This window comes from Martes martes (assembly GCF_963455335.1).
Source record: "Martes martes genome assembly, chromosome: 10".
Classification (NCBI taxonomy): domain Eukaryota; kingdom Metazoa; phylum Chordata; class Mammalia; order Carnivora; family Mustelidae; genus Martes; species Martes martes.
In genome coordinates, this window is record NC_137898.1 from 114,577,931 (window position 1) to 114,591,013 (window position 13,083).

The window sequence follows — 13,083 nt, forward strand, 5'->3', positions numbered from 1 at the left end:
GAGGACGGGGAGGAGCTGCCGGCGCGGGATAGTTCAAAGATGAATAAAGCAAGAGAAACAGTTTGAATCGGAAACTCCTAAGTGCACCGCATCTCTCTACCAATCTTGAATTAGTCTATCGATAAGGCCTCCACGCTCCGTATCGCATCCTCTGTCTACTTCTCTTCTACCCCCTGTGGGTGCACCGCGCAGAACCTTGTGCCATGGAGACCAAACGTGTGCGTGCTGGAGGAAAGATGTAGCTCAGGATTAAAGGACTAATCAGAACAGAGTAACTCTCTGACGTCCTTTCCCCAGGGCTCTGACGGCAGAGTCACCGCAATATCAACACTGAGATGAACAGGGAGCAGCTGCAAAAATAAACATGACTCGGAGAAGCTACAGCATCCCCCACAGCAGGAAAGTCGCGAGTACCTTCAGTGTGGCCACTGCCCAGCCGCGCTCCTGGTCTATCCATGATGGGAGCTGATCCCGGATCCTCTGCTGGGAGTCCTTCGGAAGAGCAACGTATTTGGTGACGTTCAGACTTAGAAAAATTAATAAGAAACTAAGCTAACTCTATGAACTCTGATTTGAAAAACTCATTCTGTGTATTATTACTTCATTTGTTCTACTATTGTAAAATTCTATACAACACTATTGTAAAATTCAATGTAACAAGGTATAATAACCATCTACACAAACGTTGCATTCATTTTCATTGTACATTATCTTTTATGAAACTTAAAAATGTAATAAAATATAATAAAAATGGCCATAGATTTTACATTATTTTTAATAATATCTTGCATTTCATACATAATCTAGATTTTGCATTACAGTTTGGGTATTCTGCTTTGAAGAAAACTATTACTCATTACGTGTTCAAATAGAAAAGTAGTAGAGAAAAAGCTAAACTTGAAGTTATCAAAAATTTTTAAAAACATTTTAAACTTCAGTTATATGAGAATTTTCCTAGTCACAACACAAAATTTTATTTTTTCAGGATTATAAAGTGTTCTTGGGATACTGAAAGAAACTGCATTAGTTTCTTAGTATTTAATTAGTATCATTCTCATAAGAATATATGTCTCTAAGGACAAAAATATTTAGGTCCGTTTTATAGAATGGTTGTAGAGGCAAGAATATATTCCTCTAGTTAAAGTATAATTTCAACAGAACTGTAAAATTCCTCTGAAGCAAATAATATCTCAGGAAGTCAAAGTGAGAACTACTTTCCCTAAGAGTGAAATAATTTTATTATTTTTACTTACAGCTTTCCGCAACATGTCTCCAACAACCACACCTGTAAACGTATCCCATTCCTATTGAATAAAAATATGATTTACTCAAAAAATACAAAAATACTAACCAGCTAACACAATTGTCTCCATTTCCCTGTAAGATGGCTTACAGTGCAGCTTTCTAAGGACATGGAAAAAAAAATAATAAAACTCATGTCACGTCTTCCCTTTCTGGTTCAACACTGACATCAAGAATGAGTTCATGTAGCAACATAACACATTCCTAGGCAAACGATGAGCAACAAGTTTACTAAAGCAAAAACCTAACTACAGTTTCTCTCCCTATAGATATACAATGTGTCAACATCCAAAAATTTACATGTCGTGTTCAGTCAGTGTTTATCTTGATTTGCCCCATTATATGCCATTTTTCACTAATAAATAAGCAATAAAGTGCATCAAAAATTTAAAAAATCCTGTATGCTGGGAAAAAATAGAGAAAAGTACTTCCATTAACTCATCTTTTTCAACGGATTAGGAGAAGACTGCCATTATTCTTTTTTTAAATTAATCCACAGAATCACGACTGACCCAGGGCTACAGAATCTAGTGCCCCAAGATCTCTCTCTTCACCCCGACCTCCCTGCAGGTAATAATGGGCACTATCATACTCTGTGTTATGTACCGGTCAGCAAATAAAGAGAAAACACATAAAATTTGAGAGCAATATAGAAAAAAAACAAAATTACTTCCTGCCTCGACCCAGCATGACCACTCACTCCTCTTCACTGAAATCACACAGTCACGATGGAATAGAAATGGTTACTATTACTAGACGGGGGTCAGAGAAAAATGTTCTCTTCCCAGTATTGACGTACACTCCAGCAGGGAAAACCAGGGAATACTGAGTCTTACCCAGTGCGGAATGTACTGATCATGGTGAAAAACATGATGCGGGGGAGGGAAAGGCGTCAAAGCTAATGGTGGGAATAAAAGGGGTCAAATCCACAAATTCAGGAGAAACGATACGAGTCGGCCAGAGCACAAGAGGAAAGAGGCACAGGGGAACGTCCGTGTTCTTCAAGTCTGATTCCAATAAGGAGAGCCCAGGACAGGAAATCCGACCAAGCAGCGGGGACGGTCACAGCTGGACCGTCCATCTGTCCATACGCTACCCCCCCTACCCTGATGCTTCACTCTCACTGATGACAGTGACATCAAACCCAGAAAATCACTTACAAATAACTTTTTAAACGTCAGAAGCACACCAGAGGTGGATTAGTTAGCTCTAACGTGAAGGGGGTTCTTTTCAAGTGGGAGAGGTTGATAGGGCAGACCAGAAATGAAGTTATAGACAACGAAGATGAATTATACATAAAAGACTAACACAAGGCTCTGGGCTCCTGGACGTTTCTGGAAACAGCCGCCCTCCTGCTTCCCATGCTGACTCGGAGCAAGTCAGTGAAGGGGGTAAAGGAGGCAGCTCTCCACCAGCACCGTTTCACTTTGTATATGTCTCAGCTCCACTGCCCGTGCGAGCAAGACAAACAGGGGACTGGGGTTCAGAAAGGTCTAGAAGCACTGGGGTAAGTCACTCTGCCTCACCATCCCTTCCAAATACTGGGCCCACCCAGAGGGGAGAAGGAAATCAGCATCTTGCACTAAATTTTTAACTTTTTAAATTTAAAATTTTAAATCTTTATCAATAGGTTGATAGATAATTTCCAGACAAAGTTATTTCCACTCCAACCATAAATCTGCCCATTACCAAACTTCTATGTAAATCTAACTGTTTCCTCCTTTACCCCCACTTACATTTTCTTGGAAAAGTTCAGGATGCATGCCTCGAACAAAATGCAAAGCAAACATCAACTGATCAGCCTGAAAAGAATAACAAATGTTATCTTGCTGTTTCTAAATTTGTGTTTTCGGAAAAGCACAGTCCTGAAATGTCAGTTCACAAAATCTGTGTCCTATCTTTAAATTATCTACTTTTACCAATATAAGAAATGACTATCCCAGTGGCACCTACACAGAACAATATTTCCAAGTTGTAGGCGGGAAGGATAGAGAAAGTACCTGAAGTTTTAGAGAAAATGTTAAAGATTAGTCATCATATAACTGTATATATACATCACATAATTTATATTTATTTATACATATCATATAAATGCATATATATATCATTTATATATACATCATATAATATATGTATTAATAATATACATATAATTATATAATTAAAAAATACAGGTTTATTTAACAAGCTGAAATCCAATTTTGAGGTCTGAATTAGTCATTACCATGAAGATCAACCCCCTGCATTAGTAATCTTCAATCTGTCATTGCGTATGCTTGCATGATCCAGAACATTCTCTATGCCCTTAAATCGAGATATTTCATTTCTAGAAAGTTATGCAAAGGGATGATGAATGTATTTATAGATAAGAAATGAGGATATTTGATGCAAGATTTTTTATTATGGAGGAAAAACTGAAACAAACTAAATGTTCAAAAGTTTATCATAAATAATATTCAAGTCAAAATATATAGCACAGCCCATACAATGGAAAGAAGGGCAATATATTCATATAAACATATATGGATACATATCTGCAAAAAAAACTGAAAAACAATGGAATCAATTTTTATTGGTGATTTACTTTTACAACTATAAGTTATTTTTGGTTTCTTCTTTTTCTCTTAAGTATATTTTGTAAATCTTCTAAAATAAACTTATCTCATTTCTGTTTAAAAATATAGTAAATGCTGGGGCACCTGGGTGGCTTAGTGGGTTAAAGCCTCTGCCTTCAGCTCAGGTCATGATCCCAGGGTCCTGGGATCGAGCCCCACATCGGGCTATCTGCTCAGCAGGGAGCCTGCTTCCCTTCCTCTCTCTCTGCCTGCCTCTCTGCCTACTTGTGATCTCTCTGTCAAATAAATAAATAAAATCTTTAAAAAAAAATACAGTAAATGCTTATTAAAAACAACAAAAAAATCATCTACTCAAGCACCATCTTTCCCGCCAGTTTATAACTTAAGCAATTTATATAGCTTCCCCCACACTATAAATAACACTTTATATCTCATATGTGCATATGATTATAAATCTACACCTAGACTAACTGTAAGGGGTGTAGAGACTACCAGCAAGTGATCTCCTCACCTGCAGGAAAATCGCCCCTCCTTCGGAAAGATTCAGTGTCTTGAATAACACGAAAGGATAATTTCCTTTATGAAAGTATATGTTACATATGTCTACACAAGTACTCAACGAATGCCTATTAAGTGAATAAATAAAAACCATGTCTTTAGAACCATAACATAGTCAATGCCTGAAAAAAAAAATTCTCAAAGTAGAAAAACTTTAAGCAGATGGCCATCACTCGGGTGTGGGAAAAAAGTTACAACCAACTACTATGTGTGTGAAATAACTCCCATGTGGCTTAAAAATATAAAAAGCAAGACACGCCATCTGGGGAGGTGTGCAGTGTTCTCAGGTATCAGGGAGTACGAATTCACATGGCCCAACCAGGCTCACCGGGATCTCTGTCGATGGTGTTCCCGGCTGAAAATGGCCAAAGAAGCTATTGCTGGCAGTCAGCCATAAGTATTTAAGAACAGTATTCTAATAAAGAACAATTATGACTCAAAAGTACTCCTAAAAATATAATTTACTGAGAGACAAGAGAACACACTATTTCCAAATAAACTGGAGTCAAATTAAGAATGAACACATCAAGCTTATGGACTTTCTGCGTACTTATTTCAAACAATAACAACAACAAAAAACCTGCCAATATCTAGTTGAGAAAATATTTTGTACCTCTGATGTCCTTGTTCTATACTGCTCATCAGACCAGAAAATTTAGGGTTTTTTAGTTCAACGTCAATTTATCTAATCACACTTGGGTTCTCTTACAAAATTCTTTACTATCAAGGGGCTATATAATAAGCAGCCTCTCAAGTGATTATCAACATAATTAGCATGAAGAGAGATCGTTAGGAGATGACTACATGGTATGAATCAGCCACACAGTGCATCCTCTGCCATTACACGTGCTCGTCAATGTTCAGAAAGGGTAAAACCATTAGCACAAAACTCATAGGAGATACAGGAATTCTCAAGTCCACGTCTCGGCTGGGACACAGTTCACTTTTCCAGACACAACCGTTCAGCTTCACCCCCAGCCGGTCAGCCCAAGTCTCCGGCATCCAGCAGAGTGGGTTTAAATTCCAGTTCCAACATCCTCTACATCTGAAAAACCTACAGAAAGGTGCTAGCTCTAAATCTTGATTTCCTCCCTTCTAGAATGGGGTTGTTGTAGGAATTAAGTAATGCATGTCCTTGCGCAGTGCCTGGAACATTGGACGGTGACAGATAATAACTACCCGCTTTGCAGTAACCTGATGTACTACATAATACTGCACTGAAGAGGAAATTCATCTTAAAAAATTCTATAAACCATATGACTCTCAGAGATTAAGAAGCAGTAGGAAGAATAAGAGTACTCTACACTATTCATCACTTTCAAATACATTCAGGGAAAAGTATAAAACAGATGTTACCATTTGAAGCCTTGCTCTAATCTACACAATACTGAGATAGCACAGACCTTGAGTACCCATACTTGTGCTCGAAGTCACACATTTTAATGAACAATTCTATGCAATCCAACTCTACTTATGAATATCTAAAGGGTTAGATAAATGCTAAGTTTCAAAATTTCCTAAGCAGAAGAAAATGATCCAAATTATCAGGATTCATTTTAACAGCAACAAGTTATAAAATTTATAAACAGCCAATCAAAGAGCGTCCACTTTTCTGTTAAAAGAAAACACATTTTGACAGAAAAAAATACCAGAATCCAAATTCAATGATTTGTCAGATAAATATAATCATAAGACACTATGATTTTATTTTGAAAATGTATGATTCATCTGTATTTTACTCAACTAGCCAATTCATTGGAAGAGGGAGGTGAGGTGAGCTCTGCACACCTCACCAGACAGTCTTTCTGCACCACATCAGAGCTCCCTTAGGAAATACTTCCACGAGGAAGGGCAAACACTGAGAGTACATGCTCTCCAAGGCCTCTTTCCAACCCTTTTCTCTACTCTCATCCAATACATGTGGAAATTATTTAACACTCCAACGCAACTTCCACTATTTTGTATCTACTCCAAGTGATAAACTGGGATGAAGAAATTACCTGGAGAAGTACTAACTTGTACATAGTTGCATTATAATCATAAGTCTTGGGGAACCAAGTATGCTACTTATGCTATAATTGTCCAAAATACTTCGGTTACTGAAAGAAACACTTTTGGTCGCTTGGAGAAGAAGAATGGCAGAGCCAATGATCTCAAGGGAAAGAGCTCAACAGCTTTCTCCATTTGGTTTGGTTTATTAAAAGTCCAAAGTTTCTGCTACAAAACAAGTCAATCATTTTTGTTCCAGGTCAAGCTGGTTTTCTGTGGGTGTGACGTGACCACTAATAACCCAGCTTCTGTTTCAGGGTCTCTCGCTGTCACAACGCTGTCACCAACACACCAGCAACATCAGCAAGAGAGACTGGAAGGCAGGGTAATGTGAAGCTGATTGCTACAAATACAAAAACCTTTCACTAAAATACGAAATCAGTTCCACCCTAGGTCAGATTACAATGCTCAGTCTTGAGAAATTATCTCATTGCTCTACAATTCCTGTGCTTTCTTATCATGCAACACTGGAACGCCGTGGATTGCTGAATTCACACTGAGAATTCACATAGAGAAATCTGAATATTAGAAACCAGACAGTCCATCACCAGTTAAAACACGTCTCTAGAATTACACATGACAGCATTCTAAAGTTGAGTGTTAACTGCTCACAACAGAGAAGTATTTCTCAAGACGGGCGATAAGGAATCGCACATGCTCACTGCACTGCCGAGGACGCCCAGCCTTCGCGCCCCCGTGTCGTGCAATGGGACGCTGGCTGGAGCCTCACTGCCATGTGTTTGCACAGGGAGCAGCCCCAACTAAACTCCACTGACCGAGTCAACCGTCTCCACACCGAACATGTACTGTATCTTCCCCTAATTACATGGCAGAACGCATGACATAAGGGTTTAAATCTCATCAGTCAATAGAGTGTATTTCTAAAAAAAAGGTAAGAACACATAGGCAGAGGCACAGATATACGGATCAGAAACAAGGAATCCCAAACAAGCTGCTCATCTCTGCAGTGAATAGGAAAGTTTCTATTATCTTTCCACAGAAACATTTTTAAAATAAGTGCAGGTCTGTGATATTTTCACAAATCACAGCCTATTTGAGTGTATAGGTCTTGAAAGAAAAGTAAAAAAGCATTAAGTATATTCTTAGGAGAGTGATCGAAGTGAAGCTTTGTGGCTCTAATGTATTTGCTAGAAGAATAAGGAAGATTAAAGCTACAAAGAGAGGGAGAAAAAAACGAACCAAGATGGGACGGGGGAGGGAGACAAACCATAAGAGACTCTTAATCTCAGGAAACAAACTGAGGGTTGCAGGGGCGTGGGGGGTAGGGACAGGGTGGCTGGGTGATGGACACTGAGGAGCCCATGTGCTACGGTGATTGCTGTGAAGTGTGTAAGCCTGACAATTCACAGACCTGCAGCCCTGAAACAAACAGTACATTATATGTGAATAAAATAAAAACTAATCATAAGAATTCATAACATAGCAATCAAAACATAAATCCAATGATTAAAAAATAAAATTTAAAAATAATTACAATAAAGTGGACTTGTTCTGTAAACAGCTTATTCTTTAGAATACCAAGAAAATCAACAAATATGGCAAATAACAAGGAAGATAAAATAAACTTAAAATAAAATAAAGCTTGAAACTCTTTCAGAAAACATTTTTAAGTTGTGTCTGTGTAATAAAAATGCTTAAGTATTATGTACAAAAATCCATTACACAAATGTTAGAGATGCCATCCTCATACCTATCTAAGATCATAATGTTTTAGGGGACAAATTGGGCTTTGAGATCATCTGCTTATAAGCAAATATTATTAATCTGGTTATTATTAATCTGGATATTATTAATCTGTCTATTTTTTTATCAAGTTATGGCTTATAAATATTTTTTATCTCCTCTGAATTTTTATTAAAGCTGTTTATTTTACCTTCCTTCCTTATCTGCTTATAATTCCTCATGTATGCAAGTTAAAACTGGGGGCCAAACAGGTGATTTTTAGAAGGATGGCTAACCATAAGAGCTCCAAAATACACATATACCCTGTCTATAGACCTATGGGTCTCCACAGTTCTCATTAAAGAAACATCCCACAGAAATGTACAGCTATAGGTCTTTGAGTGTCCAGTAATAATTTCCTCTGTCTCAAGGAAAGATCATCAATATTCTGACTCTACTCAAAAAAGTTACTGTCCCTTTCTGAAGAATGTATTAACTGTATCTTTCCCAAGATTTTCTAAGAACCCTACATAACTGTACCATAGTAACTCTATTTCTCTCATGTAGTTAATTGCCTTTACAAAGCTCTTCCTCATCTAGCTCAGCCTATATCCAAAGACCAGTACTTAAAAAAAAAAAAAAAATCCTAAGTGAAAGCTTCTATTTTCTCTACAACATTCAAAAATTTCTAAAATACATTTCACTTTATATTCCTCGGGGACCCTTGTAATATGAAGACACCCATGACAAATTTCACAACTCAGGATCAGGCATTAGTTTACTTCCTAACGCCAGGAATGGAACCAATTTTGTCTCCCAACCTACGGGACACTAGCAATATCAAGAGGTATTTTTGAATTTAACAACTGTGTAGAGAAGTACTCCCAAACAGACTCCCCAAACGTCCTACTGTGGTGCACACTGGCACCAGTGCTGAGCAGGGGACACCGGTGCAGCTAGAAAATGACCTCCACAGCCTGTCACAGGGTCCTCTTTCTGGGCTACTGGTGTCCAGAGCCACGGCGGCCGACGCCCTGCACAGGTGCTCTCCCTTCCTTGCTCACGTTCTCCTCCCTCCCAACCACACCCTGCCATGCCATGAGACCTTCCAGTTAGCAATGAGCATCATTCTGGGAAAGTATCAGAAATGCCAATTTCAATACCTTTTGTAGATAAATGTGATACAATTTAACTATAATAATGAATCAAATCAAAATACAGGTCGTATTTTATACATGAAAAAACAGTACTTCTTACCTTGAATAGACAACGGCATATATATTCATAAACCATATGTTTTAATGAGCTGATAAGAGACTGGATTCTCTGTTCTGTATTTTCAGATTCCTATAGATTACAATTAGAAAACTTAAAAAACCATTAGAAAATTTATAAACATGTAAATAATACCCCAAAGCATAATCACACCTATGAACTGCTCCTCCACACTCAAAGCTGATTCTGGAACAATTATCTTTGTCAATTCAAGGGACCAAACAAGTACATTAAATTTGTACACTAATACAAGAAAAATATTTGATGTATTTTTCTTTAATGCACAGAGTTAAAGATTTCAATGAATGAAAATTACAGTCAATTTCCAATAATACAATGTGAATTGAATTTGACGATACCACTTTGATACCTAATGGCATTAAAAATACTGTAAGTATGGGCTAAACCCATTTCATTCCTTGTATTATAATGATCAACCCAGCCCCAAAACAGGGTGACCAGAACCACCCAATATAAAATTTTCTCATCCTCAATATAAGAACCTGAACAATCTTAAACCACGCCTTCCACGTTAGCTAAGGATGGACAGTAACTTTGACCGTGATGCTGTTTAAGAACTCGTACCACCTTTAGTGTTTCACCTGTTCTCTGCTTCTGTGTGGTACACGACTGCCATGATCTGGAAAAACCACTAATGGCTGTTCCCTCGGCTTACTGAAGGAGGGCTTGGTGTGGACACAAACAGAGGGGACTGTCAAGGCTGGTCTGTTCCCCAACAGTGATAGAACTTTACATCTCACCTCAGGGAGCACTTGGAGGAAACAGCCCATGAAAGTTCAACTCTGCTGTACTAGTTAGGCTAAATTTTCTTGCTTGCTTATGATTATAATTGACAAGAAAAAACCTCGTACGACAACTGTAACAGTTTAAAGAACTATATCCAGGATAAGCAGGGTGAGGGGTGACACTGACATAAAACCACACAGGCTGGCGCTCATGTGCAGCAGGCCCCGGCCCGGCCCCGGTGGTACCTGTCCTACCTGAGAGCTCACGTGGCAAACAGCCTCTCCCCTTCACTACTCCTTCACAAAGATCACGCACATGTACAATACACACAAACACACACATGCACACACATTCACACAATATAAACACACATGCACATATACACACATGCATAAACATACACATGCATGCATACACATGCACATGCATGCACATGCACACACACCATACACACAAACATACACATGCACACACACAAAAAGGTCAGTGTTATTCAAGAGCCACACCATCAAAGACTGCCAGTTCCTGAGGACACACGGAGCTGTGCAGCAGAATAACCCAAGTTCTCACTGGGTTCAGGCAGAACTGCTAACCTTTTCATCAGTTCTCATACTCCTTCAGAGTTGCTGACTTTTTTTTTTTTTTGAAGATTTTATTTATTTATTTATTTGACGGATAGAGATCACAAGCAGGCAGAGAGGCAGGCAGAGGGGGTGGGGGAAGCAGGCTCCCTGCTGAGCAGAGAGCCCGACTCGGGTCTCAATTCCAGGACCCTGAGATCATGACCTGAGCCGAAGGCAGACACTTAACCCACTGAGCCACCCAGGCACCCTCAGAGTCACTGACTTTGAACAGGAATATTTTTAGACTAAAGGAAAAAAAAGAATTTAAAATAAACTTGTAATTGTGTACTTTCTAAGTAATTTATGAGAAATTTATCATGCAAAAATTATTCGAAGATATAATCCACTGTTGGTGGAGACACAGATGGAAAAGGCGCTGTGACTGTCTCGGTTTAACACGCCAACAGCACATGTCCCCAAAGGTAATGAGAGGCATTTGACTGAGAGCTTACAGATGGGCACTTTGGTCCCAGTTATTCAAGTCTAGGAATTTAACTCAGAAGAAAACTAGAGAAGCAATCCACTGAAAAAAGAGAAACCATCAATGTCTGTAGCTGCCTTAAAATACAGGCCCATTCTCTGGGGCGTCTGGGTGGCTCAGTGGGTTAAGCCTCTGCCTTCGGCTCAGGTCACGATGCCAGGGTCCTGGGATCCAGCCCCGCATCGGGCTCTCTGCTCAGCAGGGAGCCTGCTTCCCTCTCTCTCTCAGCCTGGCTCTCTGCCTACTTGTGATCTCTCTCTCTGTCAAATAAATAAATAAAATCCTTAAACAAAACAAAACAAAGCAAAAAACCATAGGCCCATTCTGTGACACCCTCTTGTAAAGAGGAGACGCTCCCCCCCCCACACCCTCTCAATCACAGCAGCTTTGGGACTGCTTCCGCCAGACTGCACACAACACAGGTGACACTGACCCCAGGCTGACTTACAACAGCTTCTGCCTCACGCACTGGAACACACGTTCGTCCCCCAACATGTCCTACCAGACATCTGCTACTCTGTGTGGTGTAGAAGTTCAGCTCGGTGTCCCCACCAAGCCCTCTGGCCCCAGGCACTGGGTGAGCAGGGGAGCCTCCCCCTCCCACCCCTGCTCTGCCCCTCCCGTCCCAGCTGAGGCACCAAACACTGTCAAAGAGAGGTGAGCCATCTCTGCTCAGCCCTGGCCAAACTCCCCACAGAAGCCGTGAGCTGAAGAAAACCACCATCAGCTTGGCCGAGCCTGGGTTTAGGAAAACATCTAGATAGCACGTGCGTAGAGGGCTCACAATGTCCAGCCTCACGATCTTCCCAAACGCTGTGCAGGTTTCTACGGAGGGCATGAAAGCTGTCCGCGCTACCCTGGGGCTTACTGTAAGGACCGTGTGATACCTATGGGTGAAGATACCCCCTCCCCCTTAGCAGACACACTCTATAAGGCGGAGGACACTACTCTAGCCTCCTTAGCTACAGGACCTGGCACGGAGCACAGCTCAAATGACAAACAATGACATTTTCAGTGTTGTTTTCCCCAAGGAATGAGATTATGTAGATAATTTCTTAGCCATATACCATTTTAATGATAACCTATTACTTATGGATTTGTACTCAGAACTGAAATCATTTCCATTGAGAGGACTGTCACCCCAGGATGGTTGCTCAGGAGTGTAAAACACAATTCAGCTGGTTTCTGAGCTAGTCTCTTTAGATAGTTTGAAACGGTCCCATCGGCCTTCTGAAACAGAATTCCAGACAAGTTTTCACAGGCAATTCTCACCCTAAGCCAAGCCCCCAGTCAAGGCATCTCAGCCACTGCCCACTACGGGATAAGGACGGCATACCTGCTTGTTCCGCAGAGCTCGCTGGAAAAGTCGCAGAAAGGCCGCCAGGCTGAAGCGGTACATGTTGTTAATTTTGGACAAGTCGGAGATGATGAAGTACATCTTGCTGGCGCTGTCAGCCAGGGGAAGGTAGGCGTCCCGCTCCTACAGATCAGAGGGTGGGGAGGTGGCCCTCAGTGCTGGGATGCACCTGCCACCCCGCACCCCGCCGGCCACCCTGTGCGTCCCACACGGGAGCCACACGGTGACATGTCACATGGCACCACCTAGCCTGCCTTCCTCTTACAAGACTGAGCACCGCGGATTAAAGAAGTCTCAGCTCCAGGACCACACGCGCAGCCCTTTGGAGGGCAGAGACCACCTGCCTGATGGAGCAGTAAGGGGGACAGCTCAGCAGTCAGCCCCAAGAGAAGCGGTGCCACCGTGAGATCCAGGAGGGAGGCAGTGTAGGGT

The 13,083-nt window shown here is 40.7% G+C and overlaps 1 protein-coding gene across 1 annotated transcript in view; it reads right to left on the minus strand.

Annotated features, from left to right (window-relative positions):
* The window catches only part of DYNC2H1 (dynein cytoplasmic 2 heavy chain 1), a gene marked incomplete at its 5' end in the record, with an annotated part of 274,888 nt that overhangs the window by 131,244 nt on the left and 130,561 nt on the right, over nt 1-13,083 (minus strand). Inside the window, 5 exons of the mRNA XM_080815645.1 lie at nt 415-492; nt 1,254-1,304; nt 3,039-3,104; nt 9,426-9,515; nt 12,631-12,774. Of these exons, the coding sequence (XP_080671771.1) occupies nt 415-492; nt 1,254-1,304; nt 3,039-3,104; nt 9,426-9,515; nt 12,631-12,774 (429 nt within the window). The remainder of the gene's footprint in view (nt 1-414; nt 493-1,253; nt 1,305-3,038; nt 3,105-9,425; nt 9,516-12,630; nt 12,775-13,083) is intronic.